General features: G+C 33.6%; 4 protein-coding genes across 7 annotated transcripts in view; 2 read left to right on the forward strand and 2 right to left on the reverse strand.

Annotated features, from left to right (window-relative positions):
- LOC144555401 (uncharacterized) overlaps positions 1–11,772 on the reverse strand; it is an 89,887-nt gene extending 78,115 nt beyond the window's left edge. The window contains exon 1 of the mRNA XM_078303727.1: positions 11,762–11,772. The gene's annotated coding sequence lies outside the window, so the exon portion shown is untranslated. The remainder of the gene's footprint in view (positions 1–11,761) is intronic.
- LOC144555312 (SNARE associated Golgi protein family) lies at positions 4,164–5,549 on the reverse strand. Its single transcript, XM_078303604.1, has 2 exons — positions 5,172–5,549; positions 4,164–4,721 (listed from the first exon to the last, which is right to left on the reverse strand). Exons 1-2 carry the CDS (start codon positions 5,483–5,485, stop codon positions 4,307–4,309), a joined length of 729 nt encoding a protein of 242 aa, XP_078159730.1. The 5' UTR covers positions 5,486–5,549; the 3' UTR covers positions 4,164–4,306.
- LOC144555377 (Amidase family protein) lies at positions 6,719–12,208 on the forward strand. 4 transcript variants are annotated; one of them, XM_078303682.1, is made up of 13 exons: positions 6,719–6,940; positions 7,381–7,473; positions 7,555–7,674; positions 8,048–8,302; positions 8,705–8,787; positions 9,199–9,299; positions 9,384–9,507; positions 9,598–9,752; positions 9,829–9,965; positions 10,077–10,247; positions 10,331–10,555; positions 10,912–11,148; positions 11,513–11,737. In XM_078303682.1, the coding sequence occupies exons 1-13, from the start codon at positions 6,743–6,745 to the stop codon at positions 11,609–11,611; spliced, it is 1,998 nt and encodes a 665-aa protein (XP_078159808.1). In that variant the 5' UTR covers positions 6,719–6,742; the 3' UTR covers positions 11,612–11,737. The 4 variants fall into 4 exon arrangements, with proteins under 4 accessions (XP_078159808.1, XP_078159823.1, XP_078159815.1 ...); XM_078303697.1 differs by lacking the exon at positions 7,381–7,473 and adding an exon at positions 11,962–12,208 and having other exon boundaries at positions 6,735–6,940; positions 11,513–11,599; XM_078303689.1 differs by lacking the exon at positions 7,381–7,473 and adding an exon at positions 11,949–12,135 and having other exon boundaries at positions 6,739–6,940; positions 11,513–11,599.
- A 10,950-nt stretch (positions 12,209–23,158) lies between these two features.
- LOC144553655 (uncharacterized) lies at positions 23,159–23,824 on the forward strand. The gene has a single exon (XM_078301907.1). It carries the CDS (start codon positions 23,159–23,161, stop codon positions 23,822–23,824), a length of 666 nt encoding a protein of 221 aa, XP_078158033.1.
- Positions 23,825–26,681: the final 2,857 nt, after the last annotated feature.

The raw sequence follows: 26,681 nt of genomic DNA on the forward strand, positions 1-26,681 counted from the left end.
GTCTATAGTGGTGTCCTCACGGTCCTCTGCATTTGACAGATTGCGTATGAGTTGCGACTGCGTGATGTAAATAAATACAAGGATTTAATACACAAAGTTATTTATCCGAAATTTTTATTAATACCATTAAAAAAAAAACAATACTGAAATTGAAGAATTCAAAATATATCAGGGCTTCCAATTCAATCTGCGACCTCATTCTTGAGGGCGGGGGGGGGCGCATATTGAATTGGAGATCCCCCCCACCTAAGGGTGTAAACGGTCGGATACGGATCGGATAGTGGTCTTACCATATCCGTTATAATTTTTCAAATACGGATACAGATTGGATATTAAATGTTACGGATACTGATATTTTTCATAATTAGCTTGTTGGTTACAAAATATCTATTATATTATTAAAATATTAGTCACTAATTATGTCACAGTGTTACATTGTTCATCAAAATATATATCTATATGCAATTTAATAAATTATTGAGTATAATATGCAATTTAATAAATCAATTTAAGAACATATAGCACATTGTTGTGGTTTAAAAATATAAACGATTAGATACGAATAGTTAAATGTCTACCGTATCATTATCCATTATAATTTTTTGGATACGGATAGTCTCGGATACGGATCAGATAATTTAGGTAATTTTTCGGATTCAGATCTGGACGAAATCGGATAATATCCGATCCGTTTACACCCCTACCCCCACCCCCACAAAAAAAAAAACTTAAATATAAGTATATTACAGTGCATTTTTGAGTTTTTTGGAGGGACTTTAATTCAATTTGCGCCCCCTCAAGAATGAGGCCACAAATTAAATTGGAGGTCCTAGTATTTTTTGAATTACCCATAATTTGTTTTTTTTAACAGTGGTATTAGTAAAAATTTCGAATTATTTATTTTATAAAGCTTAAAATTAGATCTTATATTACAGAAATATTGTTTTTCATGTAAGATGTTGCATGACCAAGATTTAATATTCTAAAAATAAGATTAAGAATTTTGATACTCATCTCATATAAAAAAAAAAAATACAGCACAGAAATATAATTTATATAGTGCATATATCATGCCTTACAAAATAAAATGATATTTAATGTATTTTCCATCGTTCATTAAATGATTGAATTTTTCAATAGTTTGAAATTAATAAATATTAATGTATCATCAAATGATACTTAATTTACATAAAAGTTGATTACTATTATATTTTTTATATATTCAACAACATACATAAAAAATTTAATTTTAATTTTCAGTTTTATTTCAATTGTTTTTTTTTTTAAAAGGTGAGGCTAAACTATGCATGACACACCGAGATTTTTATTTTTACCCAATTAAAAAATTATTTGAATAATAATAACCAAGGTTTATCAAAAAATTTAAAAATACCCAACCCGTGGAATTTTTCCACGGGTTGGAATTTTAATTTCCAGCCGTGGAAAAATTCCACGGGCCCAACCTTTTTTTTTTTTTTTTTTTTTTTAAAAAACAGAAATTTGTATTTATTTTTTATTTTTTGTATTGAAATATTAGAAATATGGGATATATTTCTTTGAAAATAGATGGAATACAATATAATTTGATTTATTAGAAAGACTGCAACAAATAACCCGGATCAATATTTTTCAGGTCGGATTTTTCGCGGCTGTAAGAAAAATTAATATATTTCTTTATGTGTTATTGGAAAAAAATAAAAATGCTTAGATTCCGAGTTATTGATCCCGGTTCAAAAGTCACTTCTATGTAATCTAGAAAATATTATGATCTTTCTAGTACATTTAATTTATTAAAAGTTATATCTATTTTGAAAAAAAACAAAAACTTTAATTTATTTAATGATTATTATTCAAAAATAATTCTCAAAATAGATACAACTTTTAATAAATTAAATGTACTAGAAAGATCATAATATTTTCTAGATTACATAGAAGTGACTTTTGAACCGGGATCAATAACTCGGAATCTAAGCATTTTTATTTTTTTCCAATAACACATAAAGAAATATATTAATTTTTCTTACAGCCGCGAAAAATCCGACCTGAAAAATATTGATCCGGGTTATTTGTTGCAGTCTTTCTAATAAATCAAATTATATTGTATTCCATCTATTTTCAAAGAAATATATCCAATATTTTTAATATTTCAATACAAAAAATAAAAAATAAATACAAATTTCTGTTTTTAAAAAAAAAAAAAAAAAAAAAGGTTGGGCCCGTGGAATTTTTCCACGGGTGGAAATTAAAATTCCAACCCGTGGAAAAATTCCACGGGTTGGGTATTTTTAAAATTTTTGATAAATCTTGGTTATTATTTTTAAAATAATTTTTTAATTGGGTAAAAATAAAAATCTCGGGCTACACATCGCTCCGTACTATATATCTATATTTCTATTTCTATCACCAAAAAATAGAATATTAGCTCATTCAAGAATAAAAGTGTGCCCTGCATGTAAAAAATTGAAGTTTGACCGTAAAAATTCAAACTCAATTTCACTTTTTTCATTTCCAGAATTTCACTCAATTCTTTACTTGTTCGGCTGAAATGAAACCTATATTTCAATCTATTTAATTATTATTCCTCACCATAGGAAATCATAAAGAAAACCTCAAAGATAAAACACACAAACACACTTCGATCTCATATCCAGATCTTTAGCCTTTATTTTATTTTATTGTTCAAACTCGTAACTTTAATCTTTGTACAAAATCACTCAAATTTGTAACTCGATCGCTAATTGCTCGCTTTAATTCGCTCATTTACAGCTCGTATAAGTTCCAACTCGAGTTGGCTGACTCGTTTAATAAATGAACTGAGTTTGAGTATACCCCAACTTGCTTATTAACAACTCGAGTTATACAAACTTCGTCACAATAACCATGCCCTTCTAAATAACTCCAAAGCTTTGTTGGATTTTTTATTTTGTTAGTTATCTTGTTAAAAATTACGTTTGAATTGTTTATATTTAGATAAACTCTTACTAAATCATTTGAATTGTTTTTGTTTAGATAAATTATTACTAGTATGTAATTATAACTAAGAAAATTGACTGATCAAAGGAGTTGTGAACCAACTCGAGTTGATAATGAGCTAAAATTGAGTTAGCTTTATAGCTCATTATTAACATTCCAATTTGAAGTAACTCGTTGATTTACTAAATGAGCTGAGCATGAATTGGAAGTAACTCGCTTACTTGGCTCATTTTATTATGCATGGTTGGTTCCGCGGGAAGAAACCATCTCTGTAACTGTTAAGTATTGTTCGTTAGTCATGTTGTACATCAAGAAAATCTGGAGGCTTCGCCTATATAGAAACATCTCATGTGGTTTTGTATCCGCTGTGGTACATTTGCTAAGAACAAACACATATCCCAATTGGGCAAAGGAAAACATGACCCAAGTTTTATTTTGATAGCTACAGTTATGAAATATATTATTTTTAACTACACAAATGTAATCAGTTTAATCCTAGGTGAATTCTTGGAAAAACCAGATTCCAGTTTACTTAAATTTGAGACTTCTCCAACCTTTTGTTAACATCCAAAGAGAATGATTTCAAGTAGGATTAGAAGTAGTTTCTGTTTCTGTCATGATCAAAGGATGTTAAGTCCATTTTCCTCAGAGCAAATTAGGTTTGTGAAAGTCAAGAATGTCAAGTTGTTTTGGGTTCAGATTAGGATGCTGTAATATTTGTTCAGATGAGCATGTTATCTACTCTCAGATGAGCATGTTACATAATTGCAATCCAATATATAAGAGGAATATGTCAAACCCCAAAATGGGTGTTGCAGAATCATCAAAAACATAATAATACCATAAACATAGTTTAACTACCATTTCAACTGCTCCAGGTAAATGGGTGTTGCAGTTTCAAAAAACGGTCAAGCAGTGGCCGACCGCAAGAAATGATAAATTGATAATGAAAGCATGCTCCCTGAAGCAATCCTAATTTCATTTATTAATATATTTATTTTGTAAAAGTGACTCCAAGACCAGAGTTTTTTGTTACTTTTCAAACACCAAATTCAACACTGCACGCGCAGAGTTCATTCCTACAACAAAATCTGCACAATCCTAAACCTCTGTACCAGTACCAAATTAACATCTATTTATTTAACTCTATTCACATTCAGGCATTTTCTGAAATAACTCTAAGCCGCAAATGCAAATGGAAAGAATCATCTTCCAACTGGTCCTTTTTTTTACTGGTAAATTGTAAATTTTTAGAACTACGATTTTAATCTAAACCTAAAGCTGGTCCGAACTCAACTGATAAATTACCAAAATTTAAATAAAAATAACATTATCACTCTTTCTTCTTAAGTTCTTCTTCAGCCATCACAAAACCTGTTGAGTACTTCTTAATTCTCAATGAAATAAGAATACTTGACCCGATACCAAGCATAGGGAATAAGTACGAAAACAAACTCGACTTGCCAGAATCTGCGCCAGGGGCCAGCGCTAATCCAGCGAGGCTACCAATGGAAGTGTTTTGCAAAATCATGGGGAGGCAGCCAATAACGGTAGGAAGAAGAAAATCAACAAAGAAGCTGACTTGCGTGGCAGCCAATGCATAATTTATAACATAGGAAGGTAGAGGTGAAAAACGTGCAAGTAAGACAAATCGCCAACCGTCCTTTTCAACACCTCTGACAAGTATATTAAAGTACCTGTTGCTCTGGGCCCAATCCATTGCTGACTTGGAGCTCCGAAAGACCAACCTGAGGAGAAGATAGCAGCTGTCAATTTGTTGCACATTACAGATAACTAAAAATTCAAGTGCAGTAGCTGTTAAATTTCAATCACAAACCTTTATTATTGTTTACAATCCTAATCTTTGAAATATAACAACACCATTATTTATTAAGAGGAAATATAAAAACTCTACACATTTTATACTATTTTTTTCTCTTCTCTTCCTAAAATTCCATATTGCCTTGTTCAATTGTATACGGATGTTGCCTGTTGGCCTATTATTTATTAAAAGAATACAATTTATTATTATTTTTTTAATGCAAGGGGGGAATGCAATACAATCCAGCTCATATTGTACACGATTGGGCAGAAAAATGTTACGCCATTTTTTAAACAAAAAAATCAGACTTTATCCAATCAATCCTTGATCTCTTGATAATTCGATCCATAAATAAAATATAAATTGCACAACTAACCTTCCGATCCAGAAGGAGAGCGAGGCGCCGAGCAACTTGGCTGTAAACACACACAGCACGCCAGGCACGAATCCGAACAGCAGCGAAGCACCCGCTTCGAAGAAGACGGCGTAGGGGAGGCACAGAGAGAGTGTCAGAGTGTGGGCCCCGACGTAAGCTGGTATGGCCCAAACACCGAGTTTCTCCTTCAATTGTTCGAATCCAGCAATTAATCCCTCCTTGTCTAGGTATCCGTACTTGTTTCCCAATCCGACCATAAGAGAGATCAATGCGATGAAAAGAGCTAATTGCAGGAAAACCTTGATCATCGCCATTTTAGCTCCTCTCTCTCTCTCTCGTGAATTCAACACTGAATTTGGAAAAGAGAACTGGTAAAAAGGAATTTAGTCCTCTGAAGTAACTCAAATTTTGATTTGGGATCCATCCTATGGACTTGTGGAGTAACTTAAATTTTGATGTTCCATACGGACCGTTCGATCAGAATCAAGCCAATCGGATCCAAGATGGAATGTACGGGCCTTCTAAATTCAAAATTTGAGTTACTTTAGGTGATGCGATTTCCTCAGGAGTGGTGATGTGGAAACTCGGAAAAGAATTTACGTGTTCTTTAAGCTGAACTGGATTGGATCATGAGTTGAATTTTCATCCGACTATATCCTCACAGATTATTATGGGCCAAAGTGAGCCTATTATGGGCCAAAGTGGGCCTTTTATAATAATTTTGTCAAATTTAGCCTAACAGACTTGTATCCCATCCAAAATTAGCACAGAATTAGGCCCAAAATGCACAAACATTGGTTAAAAACTTAAAATCTGACCGACAGAATAAAAAAGATCAAATCAGTTTCGATCGGAGGTATTATTTCTGATTTCAATTTTAAATTGGAAACAATGGTTTCGATTTTTTATAAGTATAAAAATAGAGATACTTTTTCTACTTTTTTTTTCTCTTATACTTTATTAATTTTTATGAATAAAAAAATTCTCTCTGCGGTACCCTCTACTATGTAACTCCCATCTGAGTCAAAATGATTTGGTGTCTATTTGGAATTTGGGGTACGCTTTGATTTTCGTGCAAGTTTAAAACCCGTTTTTTTTTTTCCTACCACCCTCAAAAATCAGAATTAAATAAATACCATCCGAAAAATCGGAATTCAGATTCCGCCACGTTCGCAGATCCACGGTGCGAACGGGTCGGTGCGCAGATCCACAGTGCGAACGGGTCACTCGAGCGGGTCAAAGCGAGCATGTCAGTGCACAGATCCACGGGTCGGTGCGCAGATCCACGGTGCGAACGGGTCACGGGAGCGGGTCAGTCCGCAGATCCATTTCGCGAACGGGTTGGCGATCCGTCCGTAGATCCACGGTGCGAACGTGGCGGAATCTAAAATCTGATTATTCGGGTGGTATTCATTTAATTCTGATTTTTGAGGGTGGTAGGAAAAAAAAAAAACGGGTTTAAAACAGACGTTTCAGAACTCATTCTACACGGTACGGTACCGTACTTGATCTCATTTGCTGATTTGCGCCTTCTAAAAAAATGCAAAAAGAAAAGGAAGGAAAAGAAAGTGATGATTCCAAGTTTCCAACTGTTCTACAGCTGCTTAATTACTCTTCGCCGGGCAAAGCACACGAGTACACTCCCGTTGACCGCCACGAATCAGGCCAGGATGCCACGTGGCAGTCCCTTCGCTATCCTCCTCCTCCTTTTTGTCCTTCTCTCCTCTTCCCTCGTACCTCGGCTACTGGCATCCCCACTCGGCAGTATGGTAATTTCAAATTTGATAACTTCATTTTTCGATTTTGCATTATTTTTCTCAAATTATACGCCAAATATTAATTTCTAATATAGTTTTAGCATGATCCCCTGCATTGCAGTTGTGCAAATGATTTGAAGATGCACAATGTGTTGAAATTATGATTTTTTTCAGAGTTAAGTTGCATGCTGGGTAGGTTTGAGCTTACTTTAATATGGTATTATTTTTTCCTAAGGAGGAGGCTAGGATCTATTTACAGGGATTTCTTCATTTATTATGGGATTACGAATTATTTCTAGGAACAGTAATTGAATGTAGGTTTAGGACTAGTAGGTCCTTTTGTAAAATTTCTCTCTATATAGTAGAAACCGGCAGTTCGCTGCTCTTTGAAAAAAAGAAAAGAAAAATGGTTACCTTTTTCTTGTTTACAGTACTTATATATGTTAACACAGGCTTGTTCAGCGAAAAGAATACAGAGCCTCTTATCAAACAGAGCTCAGAATTACTCTTATACACAAAATTGTCATTACCATAAGATTTGGAAGGTAGGTCAATTGAATCATTCTAATCCGAAAATTAGAGGTCATATATATTGTGAGGATTTAACTTTTAATGTATTATTGAAGGATAAGAAATTGGTGATTCTGGTAAAGCAAGAAGTAGAGACTGAAGAGATGATAAGTGATGCTGTTGCGTTGAAGAAAGCGTTGAAGTTCTTTGATGCCCAGTTTTTCAATGATTCAAAAGTAATTATGCATAGTATATTCATATTTGATTTATCTAGCTACTCTGGTATGGTATTTCAGGGTAATACAGAAATGTTCCTAAAAGCCTTCTTTTTTTTGAGAACTAACTACATGCCTTCAATATTGCATTTTATTTTAGCTATTTTGTTCATATTTTATGCACTTTAACAAACAAAATGGCACGGTCATATGATGTAAAGTATGCCAATCGACTTTCTGAAAGTCTTAATCCAACAAAAAAGGTAAAAATAGTCTGAAATTGATAACAGTAAGTGAAATTGGGGAATAAAATGCATTAATTGTGAAGATCAAAAGGATAAGAGTGTTAATTAATGATCATTCCTGGTATCTTCTTTCCTGCTTTTTTGTCTAGGTAAAGGAAATGGCAAAAGGTGCTGAGGAGTTCAACATACCGGCATTTAGAGAAAATAGAGAGCTGGTTGCTTCAGAAGATGGGGGCTTGAAGAATCCATCTGTTTTAGTTTTTGATTCTTCATGGGGTGAGAATAAACAAAAGAACAATTCTTTTATACAAAATAAAGCATTGGATGCAAGTGAAAAATTTAATTATCCCTCTCATGGAGAAGTAAAGAGGCCAAGCAAGGATGAAGATATTGCTTTTATGACCGTAAGTTCTATTTCTTTTTACATCTCTTTTTCCTATCTAGCTAGTAATGCTTCAAATTCGATGACTGCACTTGCAGAATTTTTTTGAAATACCTCGTAAAACACAGGCAATAGTATGTATAATTCTGCAAAAAGGTTGAATGTGACTATGTGAGTTATGAAGTAGTCAATGATGCTTGAAATAACACTATTTTGACTTGATTTTCCTTTACGAAAAAAGTGGGTATTAAGGTAATGAGATTCTTTATAAAGATAGCAGCAGGATAGCTACAAGTGATGTCTTTCATGCTTTGTAGGAACATATAACACGGTACTGCGTGTATGATGTTGATTAATCTTTCTAATCTTTCCTTTTTAACCTTTTATCTTTTTTGCTTACTTTATAAATTGACAATGTGGCCAGGTTACTGAACTAGGAAAACTGCTTGAGACGAAGCAAATCACATCAGTTGAACTCACTGACATCTATCTAAAGAGGTTAAAGAGGTGGGTACGTTCTTTTCTTTATTTAACATATTTTGTCTGGTATTGAATAAGTAGAATTAAGCTATGATGCTATCAATAGTACTGACCGGCTAGTGCCGCAGCTCCCAATCCGTATTTTGGAGACCGAATTATATATTTTTAGATTTTCTTATTATGTTGTTTAATAGCAGAAGAACTATTGATTTTGAAAAATTCTAGACCATCCAGTAGCACCTCTTTTCCCTAGTCCAAAGGTACTGAAAAAAGTCTAAAAATAGAATTTGGTGTTCAACAAGATCTTAACATGTTCATTACCTTGTTCACCTCAGCCGATTGGAACTCCAAAATAGGGATTTGAAGCAGTATCTATGTATAGCCTAACTCGAATAAGTAGCCAGATAAATGAATGAAACCATCTTGTGATTGTTAAAGGTATAATCCCGTGCTTGAAGCTGTGGTCACTTTAACTGAAGAGCTTGCGTATGAACAAGCAAAACAAGCAGATGAGTTGCTTGCCGAAGGGAATTACCTTGGTACTCGACCATTTTTCTCCGCTTTCATAATAAAAGAGCTGCTTGCATTGTGTGCAAATATGTTATAATATATAAAATAAACAGGGCCTCTACATGGAATACCGTATGGATTAAAGGACATAATAGCGGTGCCACACTACCATACCACCTGGGGTTCGACCACTTTCAAAGATCAAGTTCTGGACACTGAAGCTTGGGTTTATAAAAAGTAATGTTCTTATCATCCTACGTATGTCATGACGTATAGATATCCTTTGATTATGTATTGTATTCTCAATTTTAATGGGTATGGTTCCAGACTGAAAGCAGCAGGTGCGGTACTCGTAGCTAAGCTTGTATCAGGCTCACTTGCATATGATGACATTTGGTTTGGAGGAAGAACGCGTAATCCTTGGAATATTTTAGAGTTTACAACGGGCTCTTCAGCTGGGCCTGCTGCTTCCACCTCTGCAGGTTATTACTTTTTTTAATTCTTCCACAGCTAAAAAATGTGTTTATTTGTAAATACCTGTGTTTTGGTGTATGATAGGGTTGGTACCATTTGCAATCGGATCAGAAACGGCAGGATCACTGACATATCCAGCCGCTCGGTGTGGGATCACTTGTTTGCGGCCAACTTTTGGCACGGTTGCCCGTACCGGTGTTATGAGCATTTCTGAAAGCTTGGTACCTCCATTATTCTTAATTTTTTTTCCCATTGATTAAAAGCTTATTGAACTTTGTCCTACTAAATCTTAATTCGTATTAAAACTTCCTACTATGTCGTAATGATGATAGGATAAGCTGGGGCCCATGTGCAGAAGTGCCAGCGACTGTGCAATTCTAATAGACGCAATTCGTGGAAAAGATGAAAATGACCTCTCTTCTCGTGACGTAGCCTTACAGGACCCATTTCAAGTTGGCATCTCAAAACTCACCGTTGGTTATCTTGAAAGTGCTGACATGGAGGTTTGAATGCAATGATGTATATTACCTTTCCAAATCAATTAGTCCTGGAAATGAGCCCCGCACTAATGAGTTTATGATTTTAGGTGGTGGATGTTTTATCGTCCAAGGGGGTGAAGATAGTGCCATTCAAGTTGAACTACACAGTGGGGTCAGTACAGTCAATTTTGAATATAACAATGGATGTGGATATGCTGGCCCACTTTGACAGGTGGCAGCGTGAGGGGCTTGACGATCAGTTTGAGGCCCAAGACCAGTGGCCAGTTGAGCTTCGACGAGCTCGCCTTGTACCAGCTGTAGATTACATACAGGTAAGTTTCTTGTGCAAAACGATAAAACAAAAGTAAATTGAAGAATTCGAAATTATGCCATGAGTTTCGGCTTTGTTAAATTTTTCTCTCTAGGGCTTCTTCATTTTGTCACAATTACTAAGATCTCTTAAATTAGAGGTACGGTTTCATTTCCATAAAGAGGTTGTATTTTAAGTTGGCTCGCCACGCCTTATTACAACTCTCCTCCTTTTTCCTGGCTTGGGACAGGCTGTGCAGAAGCTACACAGGTCTTCTGCACAGGTGGTCTCTTAAATTAGAGAATACTCAAAAAAACCACAAGTACACCTGATTCAATGAGAGTATCGGGTTCAGAAAGTTCATTAACTTTGTTGTAGGCACAAAGAGCAAGAGGCAAGTTGATAAGGGAAGTCAAGGATAACTTCAAAGAGATTGATGCTTTTATTGGGAATGCAACAGACTGGGAGCTGGTATGTCTCGGCAATTTAGTCGGGTTACCAGTCGTCGTGGTTCCTACTGGATTCAAACCTGTCGAAGACCTGCCTGAAGGTGGCACCAGCCGGAGAACAACAATAACTACTGGGATATATGCCCCTCCCGACCATGACCACATTGTAAGTTTTTATTTGCTGACTTTGCAACATAAATAATTTCCTTGTCGTAGAGATGTAAAATGCCTGTTCTTTCTTCTTAATTGCGCACTACATTTTGTTGATTAATTCCTTCCTAACTGATATTCAGCACTGCATTTTGTTGATTAATAGCACAGGCACTGCCGATAAAAATCTACTGCAAGTGAAAAGTTTGTATGTAGAAACAATTGAAGTGAAGTGAATTATTGTTTTGCATGGTTATTATTTAACGTTCAATTAGACAGCAATGTGATTTGACTTCATGGGTTTTTCTTTTGTTTGAACTTTGTAAGGGGATATTGTTTGTGACTCAAGCTGTTTATTGTGCTCCTCTTTTATTTGCCAGGCTTTAGCACTTGCCATGGCATACCAGTCCGTCACCAATCATCACAAGCAACGGCCACCAGTAGATGACGTCAGTCCCGGCGACCAGGTCCCTTCTTGATCTGACAAATTCCAAATGTGTTGCTAATTTTGCAATCTGCACAGAAATTTTTTTATGCTTAAAGCATTACTTTTAGCTTTTCTATTAAAACCCCTTGTCTTATCAAATGACTAGTCTTATTTCAAAGGTGAATTCAATTGAATGGGCTACCCTTTTCTAAGTTTATCTAGATAATTCATAGGAAGAGAGAAAATAGTTATCGAGTAGTTAGTATTACTTGAAACAAATCTTTCTCTTTCTGTATACATATTCAACATAAGGTTTCCATCATCTACATACTTCTAATGGGGGCATTATTTCAAGAAAGTGACTTGGGCAATCTCTTTCTCAAAACTAGTCCATTATATCAGTCAAGAAGTTGAACAAAGATAGCGGCGCTGTTTGTTGACGTTTCAAAGATCACAAATTAATTAGACTCTTTAAGGAGGTGCTGGACTGATACAACTGCGGCTTCAACCCGGGGATAGGTACATGGTTTATTTTCTGGAAGAGGAAATAAATTATTGCTGAGTACTGAACATAATGAATGATTATGGGAGAAAATGAACCAAACTCTTGTTTGGTACATTTTTACGCTCTGTAACTACTCCATTTTAAGCTCTTGTTTGCTGAACATAATGACTGTAGTTATTTGATTCTCTCTTTTACTGGAACCAAGGTTCACTAGGTTTAAGTTTTACGGTAAAGACCAATCAGACCTGAATCTGATCTGTCGAATTTCAATCAAACGGTTAAGATTCAATAACACCATCACTGTACAGTCATCAGAATGACAGTAAATTTGAATTCAACCTTTAGAGGTACTAAGAAGATTCTAGATTGTAAATCAGTCTAGTGTTTGATCACCAACCATAACAAAAAATCATGAGTAGAGACGTAGAACATTAGAAAAATACCTCTTTGGACCAGTGATGTTTTCATGTAGGTGCCGTCTAACTTAGCTTCTAGAATCTAGAGAAATATACAAGTACAACACTAGAGTCAACAACATACGTTTACATTGTATAGTGACCACAAAAAATATGTAGCACTAAGACCTTATATTTGTTGTTTGTGTCAGAAATCAACATTTCAACTATGACCCTAATAATAATAAAAATATTAAAGAAAGGAGAAATGTTTTTAATGGGAAAATAAGTAATTTTCAGGTTTTGATTAGAAAATAGACAATTTAAAATGTTTTAATGGATATGCCAACAATTATCCCAAAAAAAAAATGCAGTAGGCATATGGTCCCATAATTTCATTAAACTGGATTTTAACTCTTAAGATATATAATGTTTTTAACACTTTTGGTGTAAGCAAAGTGAAGTAACTAAAAAGAAAAGGAGAACAATTTAAAAGATTTTAATGGATATGCCAACAATTATCCCAAAAAAAAAAAAAACGAAACATTGACCCAAATTATGGGTCCACCTCTTTTAATTGGGAAAAATAATGCAGTAGGCATATGGTTCCATAATTTCATTAAACTGGGTTTTAACTCTTTAAGATATATTAATAAATAATGTTTATAACACTTTTGGGGAATTTTTTTATAAACCATAAATAGAAAAACAATTTTTAGGGAACCAGCATGATTGTTTTTTTTTTTTGAAAAACCACAAAGACCGAGTGGAGCATTCGGTCTCCACTTTTTTTTTTCTCCTCGCCATTTTTTTCAATTTTTCACAGATTCGGCCACATAAGATCTGAATAATCTTTTTATGTATATGTATAGAAAGTGACTTGAAATTTTAAAATCCAAAAAGTCGATCCGAACTGTTCATCTTGTTTTCCATATTAATATGTGCTTGGAGACCAAATTTTACATTTTTCTGAATTTTTTTACTATTTATTAAGTCACTTCGAAAATTGTTAATCCAACGGTGGCTTAACAAAACAGTAAAATTAGCAACCACCATTGGATCAACAATTTTCAAAGTGGCTTAATAAATAGTAAAAAAAATTCAGAAGAACAGTTCGGATCGACTTTTTGAATTTTGAAATTTCAAGTCACTCTCTATACATATACATAAAACATATGCCACACCGTTTGCCGCACGGAAAAATTGAAAAAAGTTGAAAAAAGAGTGAGACCGAGTGGAGCATTCGGTCTGAAGAAAAAAAAAAGTGGAGACCGAATGCTCCACTCGGTCTTTGTGGTTTTTCAAAAAAAAAAAAAAAATCACGCTGGTTTCCTAAAAATTATTTTTCTATTTATGGTTTATAAAAAAATCTCCACTTTTGGTGCAAGCAAAGTGAACTAAAAAGAAAAAGAGAGCAAGGAGAAGAAAAGCAAAAGGCAAATTTAAAGAAGTCAAAGCACATGCTTTTGAACAAGGAAACAGAGAGAGCGTGTGTTGTGTGTGCAACAACTGATTCTAGAACAGGTATGGTTAGGTTGAAACAGTTTGGCTAACCCATTGACTATTGACTAACTCTTAACCACTCTTTTAACCAAGCCTTAGACAGAGACTACAAATTTTTCATAGGTCGTGTGGTTCGCTTACAAGACGACACGTAGCATGCTGAATCAGACCCAATTTTGCATGAGATGTGATAACCTCTACTGCCATAGTATCCGTGCAAACTTTAAACTAATAGATAGTTAGCAGAGAAAATATTAATAATAATAATTAGTCTATCAACATATCAAAAAACCCTCTTGATCTGAATCAAGCACATGGAGCTGCTGCTCTGAAAGATTCTTTCAGCATAAGCACATGTATTATTTTTAATACTAATCATGTATGGTGCAGGAGACACACACACACACACACACACACACACCCGTGCAAACACCCGTTTCTGCATGTAATTTGAATATGATCCCTTTTTGGAATGTAATTTTGTATTTGAAGAATCTAACCTAATTTTTGTGCTTATCAACTTGGAGTTTAGCTAGCCAACCAGATTTTCTATGTCACTAGTCCAATGGAGATCCCTGTAATGAGTTGGAAGTTCCAATGTAAACTGACCCGTTACACATTTTACCAATTGACAAATGCTAAGGCCTCGGTTTGGGGGAGAGTTTCCTTGAGACTTGCCAATATGTTTTGGTTGCCGCTTTGTTAAGGGACCAAACAGTGATTAAATAAAGAGAAATTGTGAATTGGAATTGGGATTAGATTGGAAAGAATAAAAAGGAAAGCACAAAAAAAAGAGTGAAGAAAAAGGGATAGATTCCTTTTGTGCAGACCTAGGGTTTGAGACTGCCTTCCCTCCCCATGCAAGCTTGAGCTCATAACCGGGATCTTCTATGGTTTGGTTTTTCTTTTTCTTTCTTTTTTTTTTTTTTTTCTTTTTGGATGGCGAATGGATTATATTTTAACAATTAATGTGTAGGTATAAACCAAGGCGGAACTAGTAAATTTTAATAAGAGGTTGAAATTTAAAATGTACAATGCGGTTGGTGGAATTTGAAGTCAATAAGTGGTGGACGGAACTAGCAAATATTTGATATTTTATGAGAGGACTAAGCTATTTAAAAATTCATAAAAAAAATTAATTAAGTTTCAATATATATAATTAAAATTTTAAAATCATAAACACTCTGGTATAAACATTCAAACTGATACAAACAGTGGCTGAGCCACCATGTAACAGGAATAGACAATTGCCTACTCCTAAAATTTTAAAATCAGGTATGAAGTAGTATAAATATGTTAGCTTGTCTACTACTGAAAATTAGATTGTCTATTCCTGTTTTTTGACAATTCAATACTGTAATCCAATCAATAAATTAAATTGCAAATTGAGACTGATATTTGACTAAAATTGTTGAGTGTTAATGTTTTTTCTGATTTTTATTTAAATTTGATTTAGAATTTAGTGAGATTTATTAAAATGATTCAAGTATATAAGTTAATTTTGCCTACTGATCCGGTAATCCGGCAACCCGAAACTTTTTACCTACTCTTGATTCAAATTCTAGCTGCGTCACTCAATGTAAAATATCGATGTACAATTCATGTAGAATTAGGCAATTAGTCTATAGGTATTGTGCATGAAGGGCGAGCATTAACGAGTTCTTTTAATTTTCAGATGTCAAAAAATGTCATATTTTACTGTAAGTAGAAAAATAATGAGGAGAGTGGATTTATACGGCTTAAATTATTGTTGACAAATCTCTACATTTATGTTGTTATGTAGGTAGAAAATTGTTTTGCACTAAAAAAAGTCATAGCTAATAAACATGTACATTTTTTATGACATTTTCATGGGCTTAGGGTGTATTTTTTTTTATCTGATTTAATTATTTACTTTTTTAAAGTACATTTTTTAACTGGAGGAGGGATCGGATGATATCCTTTTTTGGTGACATCGGATGTCACTGTGCATTTTCAAAGTCCAAACAGTCAATCCAAACCGTTCAACTTGATGGATGTGTTAAAATGTGCTTGCATATCAAATTTTACATTTTTCTGAATTTTTTTACTATTTATTAAGACGGGTACAAAAATTCAACGGTCTGAATATAGCGATTTTGTTAAATACTTAATAAATAGTAAAAAAATTCAGAAAAATGTAAAATTTGATCTGCAAGCACATTTTAACATATCCATCAAGTTGAACGGTTTGGATCGACTGTTTGAATTTTGAAAACTTTAAAAATACACGATATTATTCGATGTCACCAAAAAAGGTGTCATCCGATCCCTCTTTTAACTGATAATGTTTTACCATCTAAAAAGTATGTGATAATTTCCTTTCTTTGAAATAGCATTTTTGTTTGTAGTTCATTATATTAGCTAGCCATTTTTATGACAACACCAAAAACTATGTACAACAGGGTCTAGAAAGGGATTTCAAAAGATGCCACCTTGGGTATTGGGGTTGAAAATTTAGAACTACGCTTTTGAATAGCTTTAATTGGACAGGGTTTTTTTGGAGTTCGGAGAAGACTATGACCTCTCTCTCTCTCTCTTTTCACCCTCTCTATCCGTGCCTTTTATTTGATTTATTTAATTCACGGTGAGTATTAAATATTTAAATTCTTTGGAAATTTTATCTCTGCTTTGTTATTTGGTGAGTAGTTAATTTAATGAGTGAGTCTATGGTACTATGCATATTACGATTTGTTACCGTACTACGGCTCTATATTTGAGTTTTCAAATCCTAACGGTCGATCCGAACCGTTCATCTTGTTCTCCATATTAATATGTGTTTGGAGACCAAATTTTACATTTTTTGAAATTTTTTTACTATTTTTTTAGATTTATTGAAAATCACTGTTTTTGAATGGTCCAGAATTTCCAGATCAAGTGATTTTCTAAATATCTAAAAAAAATAGTAAAAATTTTTCAAAAAATGTAAAATTTGGACTCCAAACACATATTAATATGGAGAACAAGATGAACGGTTCGGATCGACCGTTAGGATTTGAAAACTCAAATATAGAGCCGTAGCACGGTAACAACCCGTGATATGCATAGTACCATAGACTCACTCTAATTTAATTGTCTTTTTTTTTTTGCAAATAAATTCTTAACTTGAGTATGTAATGGTTAACTTGGAGCTCACATCTGGCTTGATTTTCCTTTCTTTTTGACACGGTAAAATAGCAAAAATTACATTAGAGAAATTATATTGCAAATGTGAACATATATTCCATAAAAATGGTTGAAATCAAGTATTCTCAATACTTTTTTTTTCTACTATTATCACATGTCATTTGATTTTAATCACGTCTAAAAATCTATCATTCTTATTAGTGAAAAATATCAACAATAAAACTATGCATTTTTTAATGAAACGGACTGTAAAATGTTGAATGCTAAAAAAATAAATTATGATATTTTTTTTGTAATAGAAAAATGTCACATGTATATCAGTATATGACAAAATCAGCTAATGAGAGAATTTGATTCTCAAATTCACATCCTCTCCATTACCTGAAAAGGGAATCTTTTACAATTAGTGGATTCAGAGTTCAGACGGTTCTTTTCAACTTGGCACGAATCTCAAAGCCCAATAATACTGCCCCCCTGTGTTAGCTCAAATTCCAAATCAATTGAGATTTACACTGTGATCGGAACGACACAACAATCTCTCAAACAAGAAATAGAAATGGAATTCGTGTCAGGTTTATGATCAGAAGCAGTGAAAGTAAGAGAAACGATTTCAGTTGGCGCGATTTGGAGAGGCCAAAATCGCGCTCAAAGTGTAGAGATTTGGTGAGAAACGATTTCGTAACGGTGAAAATACGTTGCTATCCTCTCTTTCTCTCTCCTGACATCCTTCCCTTCTTCTTCATCATCCACCAGATTTGGTGAGAAACAATTTCGTAACGGTGAAAATACGTTGCTATCCTCTCTTTCTCTCTCCTGACATCCTTCCCTTCTTCTTCATCATCCACCAAGTTCGCTCTTGAAGATTCCTTATCAGGCAAGCCCTTGATCAATTGTGAGTACCAAATTTGAGACCATTATACCTGAAATCGATTTTATCTCTCCACGGCATCAGAAGTCTAGCAAAATTACACTGATTCAGCTCTCTTCGATTTTGATAGATACAAATGGCGCAATTTTTTTCTTCAATTTTGCTGTGAACCACCATTTTATCTCCCTATTCTGTCTCCCTGCTTTGGCCGACCTAAATGGCATTAATTGTAAATTCAACGTATTCTTAGGTTCTTTTTTTACTCTCCTACATTGAATTCTTTTATTTCGTTTGCACTTTTCGATCAGTAAAATTCAATTTGAAATGAAGTCTTTTCCATTCTTTTCTAGTGAATTGAATTCTATTCTCATTAAGTTTTATTCCGATCAGTCTCTTACCGTAAAGTAAGGGAAATCCTCTACGGTACCTGGGAGGATAGAATCCTGGATTCTCTCGATTTCTCATGCTATATCATACTCTTTTGCATCAATTAAATTTTTAAAATTTTTGTAAAATATTGTAGTGTGCAAACTATGCAGGGTAAACAATTGATGACTATAATTTTTTCCATATTTTTGCATATTTGATCATGTAAAATTGTATTAGTTACCACAAATTTAATCATAAAATTATTCTAAAATTTTAAACGCATATATGCTCAGTTTCTAGTTTTTAAATAAGTCTTTATTTCAAAGTGTATGTCTCATCTTTACGAGCAAAATAAGTTCAATATATTATTTTATCTATGAAGGTTAATTTAATTTTTTTGGATGTAAATTTTTATTTTCGGAATGTAACCCAAAAAACCAATTTTAGTACATATAGAGCAAAGCAAACCATGTTTACACATATCTTAAATTCTTAATACTACAACTGGAGGTCCAACATTTTTTTATGAAAAATTGATGGGTTTAAAATTCCTACTTTGCTTGAAAAATTGAAGTCAAAATTTTGAATATTTCTTAACTGGCATAATTACCAACTAAATTGACTTCTTAATTCAAACATATCATTGAGTTGGGCTACGTTGAAAAGTAGCAAACCAAACAATGAGAAAATGGCAACGAAGGACACCTCCATTTTTACTAAATGGAGAGGATAAAATTGTTTTTTTATTTCCAAATAATAAATGGGCTCACGACCTCGTAGGCAAACCCCTCGTGCAAAGCAAAAGAGAGATGGTGATGTCAGACAAGGCTTCTCATCTGGGTATTACTCTCTTTTTAGTTTTAAGAGCCTGTCCAGTGTTGCTGTCTGCTCTCTCTCTCTCTGAAACCAGTCAAACCAGTAAGCCAACTACCATTTTCCGTCCACCGAACCCTCCAGTTTTATACAATGTACATCGCCGCTAAAGGAGTAATGGAATGTTCTGCGATAGTTGAAATGGAGGTCAAGCATTGCTCTCATAATTTGAATTTAGAGCGGTCTACTCATCTACTGGTAGAATTAGAATTAGAATTAGACCTACCAAACCATTTTGACGACAATGCTTAGACTCAGCTTGACCAGAGAAACTATATTGCTGGCTTCTTTTAGAATTGAATATCACTATAAAACTTATATGTTATATCTATCATCTATGTGTTTATTAAAGACAGCAGATAGAAAAATAATATCAATGTGTTTCATAATATATATAATCATTTTTTTTAATAAAATTGATTACAACATCCTTCTTAATATAATCAATGTTTAACATTATTTCGTTTTGAGAATTAGTCTTTAATCTAGTGACAAAAATAATGTTCTTTGTGTGAGAAGTTACATGTTCGAAACCAATATAGAAATCTCTTGTGAATATTAAAAGTTTAGTAATTACTTGATCTCCAATTTTACTAAAAAAAACAACATTGTTTTTTTTTTTTTCTTAACCATATTCTACTTTTTTATACATAATATAGATAGATATTAGGCAAAGGTTCGAACTAAATTTGTGAAAAGCAAGTGAACAAAAAGGTTCGAGATTGAACAATAGAGTTGTATTTAATTGTATTTGGTTGTCATGAAATTTCACGAGTATGAGCATCTACAAATCAATTAATATAAATTCATCCACACGAGAACACGCAAAATATTCTGAAAATATGTAAAAAAATGACTATTCGATGTTATTGTGAAAATTATTATAAAATGGAACATAATAATTACCTCCCATCAAACCCATCGAGTTGAGACCGATAAGCCTCATCAATAGTATAGTATCTAAAAAGTTTTCTCAGATAGCCGGAATGACAGATCCGCCTCTGACTTTCATTGTTGACGGCTAGGACTAGTTCTTCATCGATTTGATTCGGTTTAGAGGTTTGACACAAGTATTTTACAAAGTTGTAGACAAAGATCTAAAGACTTCACACGGATACTTACGGATTGTAGATATAAATTTAAAGGCCTGGATTTGTGACTACTCAGATTTCATGATTTAAATTCCTGTATATAGATGTTTAAAGGTTTACGAGCAACAAGTTAAAGAGTTGCAAACAATGTTTTAAATGATTGAACATGAGCGTTAGACAGGGAAGTACACCGCGGGAGGGGGGGGGGATAATATTGTAGAGCACTGACTAGTTCAGAATTCGCATCCTTTGAGATAGCTCCCCGTGTGCTTCACTTTTTGGAAGATCTCAACTGTTCAAATACACTATGCACGAATCTCAAAACACAAATAATATTGGTCCCTGCACTATTCCCGAATAGGGATTGTACACATTAGTCACGCATGTGGTGAGATAACTCAGAGGATACGTACCCACTAGTTCGGGGGTGTGCTCGGAGATTGGGTTTGGAGCATAAAAAAAATGAAAGAAATTAAAAAATATAATTTAGACTTGAGGGTTAAAAGTTTGAATGAAGAATATTAAATCTGACATTCTATAAGATCGAAGCACTCTGTGGAGGTGCACTCGAGAATTTATTTGAAGAGAATATTATCAAGCTTCTTAATTTTAATATAAATATTTTTCATAATTTTTTGACGCATTTCACTCGATACTAAATTAATTTTAAATTTTAAATTCGTTGTTTGAAATTATTTTAATAGAATTTTAGAGTTAAACTCATATCTCAATAAGTCCAAGTCTAAGATAAGTTATAATCATCCAACCTAATTATGATTTTAGGGTTTTGACTCTGTTGGACTATGTGCTCCTCCAAGCAACACGTGGAAGGAAAAGATTGGTGGTAGAAGAGGAATAAATACTAAACTGTGGTCTAAGTTGATGAAAGTTGTATAATTCTCGATATCCGGATCTTTGAATAAACACCAGTTATAAATTATTTGAGAGAGAGAATGGACAATGGAGACGTCACCGCCAGGGAAAGATAGAGAGAGAGAGAGAGAGATTTAAAAGGTTTCAGTCAAAGTGTCAAACCTGCTATCCGTTCAGGACCAGAGGTGAGACAACCCATTATATTACTAAAATAATACAAAACAATAAATAATCAAACGGTCGCCGTAAATAAATCTCAAAAATCAAACCTCTCTCTCATACAAGCTATTGGGTACCCAGGAAGTAATGCCTATGATAACTCCCTTGGTCTCGTTGGTTTTCGTATAAAATATGAATATAATATGAATATATTTCAAAAGATTACTTCATGGAATACAAATTTATCCGTGATTTTTATTAATATCCTCTAAAAAATATTTAGCAAATATGCTTTTTGGGCTAACAATATTTCTAACTGTCTCCATTAAGAGACTGTCCACTATCAACATCAAACTGCTCCACACTAGAGCGGTTCGCTTCCGACCTAGCCGCCCTCCAGTGGGGCAGACCGTCCATCAGTGAGGCGGTCAAGTATCAAAAGGAAACCGCCCCTCTGTATAGCGGTTAGGGTGTTTATAAAAAAAATTCAGCCCAGAGGACATATTTACTAATCTTTTTTAAGAGTATTAATAAAAATCACGACAAATTTGTATAGATATCTATCTATCTTAACTAAAGTATTATCTTGATGCTATTGCAATTGATGAATAAAAATATTATTTTAAGGTTATAAGATAAATATGAAATATTTTGTGAATAAGTTGAGTTTTAAATATTCATTCAAACAGAGAGGGCGAGTTATATTTGTGTGATAGTTTTTATATGAAAAATCATATCACTAAATAGTAATAATTGACAATAATTATTAATAATATTGATACAAAAGATTAGTTCAAATTTAGTTACATGTGTGTACATTTTATATCGTAAGAAACTATGGCTCAGTGTAAATATAGTTAATGTTGATCATATCAAACACATAAGTAATTGATTTATCAAACAAGAGTCGATGTATGTATTAAGGTTTACTTCAAACTAATTCTTTTTGAAGTAATTCGGAATCAAACAATTCGGAGGAATTATGTACCCTGAATCTTTAAATTTTATTTTGTAAGGTATATGAGAAGTCAACTAAAGATTTTATAAAATCCATAATTTATAACAGTATGTCCAATATCTATAAGAAAAAGAGTTAATTCGATTTGGCATGTCAAATTTATTTTCTTTTTAATAGAGTTACAATTAATTATTTAGTCAATTTAGCATATTATATTTGATTATTTATTTAATATTTTGTTAAATAATACAATGTTTAAGTTGACAATTATATTATTTGTGAAAATATACAACAATAATTATATTCGATTTTGTAATTTGTGTTAGAAAAATAGAGTGCGTGAATAAGACTTCTCTTTTTTATATCAAAAGTAATTATAAAATTATTTTTTTTATTTCTTAATTAGACACTATTTACAAATTAACAACAACAATATTGTGGTTAGGTAAAGATACTAACATCTTAATTTTGACTTGATATATTGCACAAGTCATATACAATATTATTTTGACTCTATTATTCATGCGCTGCATAAAGCTAAAATTGAGCTGTCAATATCTTTATCCATGTCACTCCTGTAGGTGCACAGTCATATGTGAACGTAGCAAAATCCAAATCCTTTCTAAACCAAAATCATTAATTAAAAAAGAAAGCTATTCAAACTCTGTAGTAGACCCCAATAAGGACACACCACCCCCTCAATACAATCTCCTAATATAAATCTCACCCCCACATGCTCTCCTTTTAAATCATCTCTATCCCTTCCTTCCACTGTCTCTTATCAAAAGGGAAAGCCACAAACAAACAACAACCAATTCATTCACTTCATCAAATGATCTACTTCTACACCACCAATTGCTAATGGGGTTGAAATCACTTAGCCTCCAAATGCTCCCTTGGTGCTTTCACATGGTAACAGGACAGGATTCAAGTGCACACCCAACACGATCCGATCCGATTCGATTAGTCGGTTCAGATGGTCGAGTCATAGTCTACCATCGACCGGTGTCCGCAGCTGAATTGATGAAAGAGCACCCATGCCACCTCATTTGCCGGTCTGACTCATTTTTTATAGGTCAAAAGGTACCGGCTTTATCGGCTGGTGAGCGGTTGCAACCGGGTCAATCATACTTTATTCTTCCGTCACAATTCTTTCATTCGGTACTGTCTTTTGTATCGCTTGCGTCGTCTCTCTTGGTGTCAAATACCCAAAATAATGGCAAGAAAATGCCGGCTTTGAGACCGTTCGACATTCAAAAAACACCGGCAGGTGCATTGCAAATACGGGTTTGCGACGAGTTCTTGGTCGATAAGGTAAAGGAAGAGGAGGTGGAGAGGAGAGGGAGGCTCTGTAGTAGTGCTGAGTTGGAGAAAGAGTACAAGGAACTGTGTTGTAAGGTTATTAAAAAATGGAGACCAAGATTAGATGTGGTAATGGAGGGGGTAGAGAGAAGATCAAAGGGGAGAGGAAAGAAGGGTCTTTTAGTATTTAGTGCATTTGTTAGGAGAAGGAGAAAGAAGGATTAATTAATTAGATAGTGCATTTTAGAATGCGTTAATGGGTTTTGTAAAATTGTAATTAGTTGGGGGGTTAAATTGATTATGGTTATGCAAAAACACTCTTTTTGTGTTATTTCCTCCATTCTTCCCTTCTTATTTTTCCTTCGTGTAAATTCAATTTTGTTTTCCATCTCCGTCTGCTCCATTTTTAATTGTTTATTGCCCCGTTTTTATAATATAGCTTGCAAAAAATAATAATACGAAGCAATTTTATATGATTTGATTAACACATTTAGACACTCAAAAGAAGAGTATCGATCAAAGCGAGTCAAAAATTTGAAAGTTCGTTAGTCAAAAATTGAAAAAGATGGTCGCACGAGAGATCCAGCTCAGGATTTGCATAATTTCTCACATGGACATGTTTTATTCTCTAATTGCCACCACGTGCTGTTGTCTCTTCTCTTTTCTCTCTCTCTCTCTCTCTCTCTCTCTCTCTCTCATCAAACCAACACAAGTTTTTGTACCTTCAATATATTTTTACTTCTATTCGATTTCTTTTTTTTGAAACCATGGCAGAAGCTGCCACGGATTACTTCTATAATTCTATTCAATTTCAAACGATTAAATTTTGTACCATTTGCATGGCAAATTATTACTTCTTTCAGTCTGGGGAATAAAACAAAAGAAAGGAATCCAAAACAAACCAATCAATTTAACATCCATGCATGGGAGATTGAGTGCAAATCCTCTGAGATATCTCAACTTTTGCGTGACCGACGTGTCCGGTGCCTATTCGGAGGTGACGTAGGGGGTCAGTATTATGTGTGCTTTAAGATTCGTGCAGAACGTATTTAAACGGTTGGGATTTTCTATAAAGTCACGCAAAGTTTGAGATATCTCAGAGAGTACGAATTCTGGGAGATTTGATCCATCTAGTTTTAGATTTTGGTTAATGCAATGAAACTATGTAGCGAACTACATAGCGGGTCAATTTAAAGAATTAAAGAGAATTTTTACAGAAGGTTCTTTGTTAAGTGCCACAGGAAATCTGACACTGTAAAGGGGAAAAATAGGAGAGACAAAATAGTGGTCAAAGGATCCCTTTTCTAGGTGAAATATTATATTGGCACGCCTCTATGAAAGGCCGCTTTGATTTTTGAATAGTCATGAGCCAGCTTGTCTCTCAACCAATCGATTCCATTATTTTTCATTTAATTATTTTGCAATGTATATTGATTCAATCTAGACTTATTGATATTTTAGGCTGCAAACGGATCCAACCGAACTTAACCCAGTTCGAATTAAGTTCGAATCTATTTCGAATTAAATTGGTTCCTAACTTGAAACAGAGTTGAGTTTGATTTGGTGAAATTCGAATGAGTTTTGAACTAAACTGATTTGAAATTGAAGTAGGATTTAAAATTAAAAATAAGAGTTTCGAACTAAGTGAAACTCATTTCGAGTTCAATTCGAATAAATTTTGAACTGAACCAAACTGGATTTAATTTGTTTCTGAACTGAGCTAATTTGGTTCATTTCAAATCAAATTCAATCGAATTATGAACTACGAGCTTTTTGTGGACCCCTATTCTAGAGGCTAGTTCAGTCATCAGCGGTGTTGTAAAATGCGGCTGCATGGACCACACATGCAGCCGGTCTTCTGCATACAGAGTCTCATGCAATCAAGTTCATGCTGTTTTGAATATACGAGTACATATATGGTCCATGCGGACTTGAAAAAAAGTCAAAAAATTATTTTGCGGTGAAAGAGATTAGAATCTATAACCTTGATAATATAATAAAAAGCAGAAATCACTAGATTAAACAAGTCTTTAGATATAAATTAGTTTTATTTTATCTATATTTCTTTAACAGAGCATAGTAAAACCGCATATGTACTTTCGTATAGAAATTCATATATCCAGCCGCATGTCGCATATACAATATGCAGTGATCTTCCGCATATATAAATAAAACTACATTTTACAACACTGATCATGAATTACAATGCCCTAAATCATTTTCCATTTCATTCATAATATCTATTCTGTTTAGCACTTCTTTAATAGTTTTCCACTGTTGTTGTCATAATATTTATTCTGTTTAGCACTTCTTTAATAATTTTCCACTGTTATGACAGCCTTGTAATTTGTAACAAGTATCAGAAGTTTTAATTTAGATAATGACCTCTCAAATTATGCCGTCCATGACAATAGCTCTTCTAATTATTAATCCAATCTTTTTTTCCTCTGATTATTCTCGTTCATTTTCTCGACGATCCATGATAAATTTTGTGAATCTAAAAATACAAACGTTTTCTACTTGATTTTCTCTTTCAAATGAAATCTATGAAGAAATAATTTTGAGTTATTTTCAAGTCAGTTTGTTTTTTCCTTTAGTTTTCCAAAAGTTCCAAAAAATTCAAACAAAAATATTCACAATTTTTTTTTCCTTTACTTCTCAGTTCTCATCTATGGCTCCTCTCTCCAGATTACTCCTTGAGACAGGTCACACAGCACAAAAATGATTTACCAAAAAAAGCTGGGCCTGAGTAGTAACACAAAAGAACGTCTGGAAAAAGCCTTGGGCTTATGGGCTTGGTTTGGGCTTCGATGCTATGCTTGCTGTGACGCCAGCACCGATTCATCTACAAGCAAGAATGTACCATTTGTTATTTTTCAATGTTACGAGTAAAGTGATAAAAGTGATTACTGCATTTTTATATACAAATAAAATAATATATATATTTTTAAAAAGTATACGAAATAATTGTTCGTATCTTTAAAAATATGGTAAGTATTGAATGCACATATAATTTGAAATCTCAGAAAAATATTATTTACACGGTGTTAAATATATAAAAAAAAAATTTATCATCAGAGGT

The sequence above is a fragment of the Carex rostrata genome, chromosome 1 (genome assembly GCF_964058835.1).
Source record: "Carex rostrata chromosome 1, lpCarRost1.2, whole genome shotgun sequence".
NCBI classification, from domain to species: Eukaryota; Viridiplantae; Streptophyta; class Magnoliopsida; order Poales; family Cyperaceae; genus Carex; species Carex rostrata.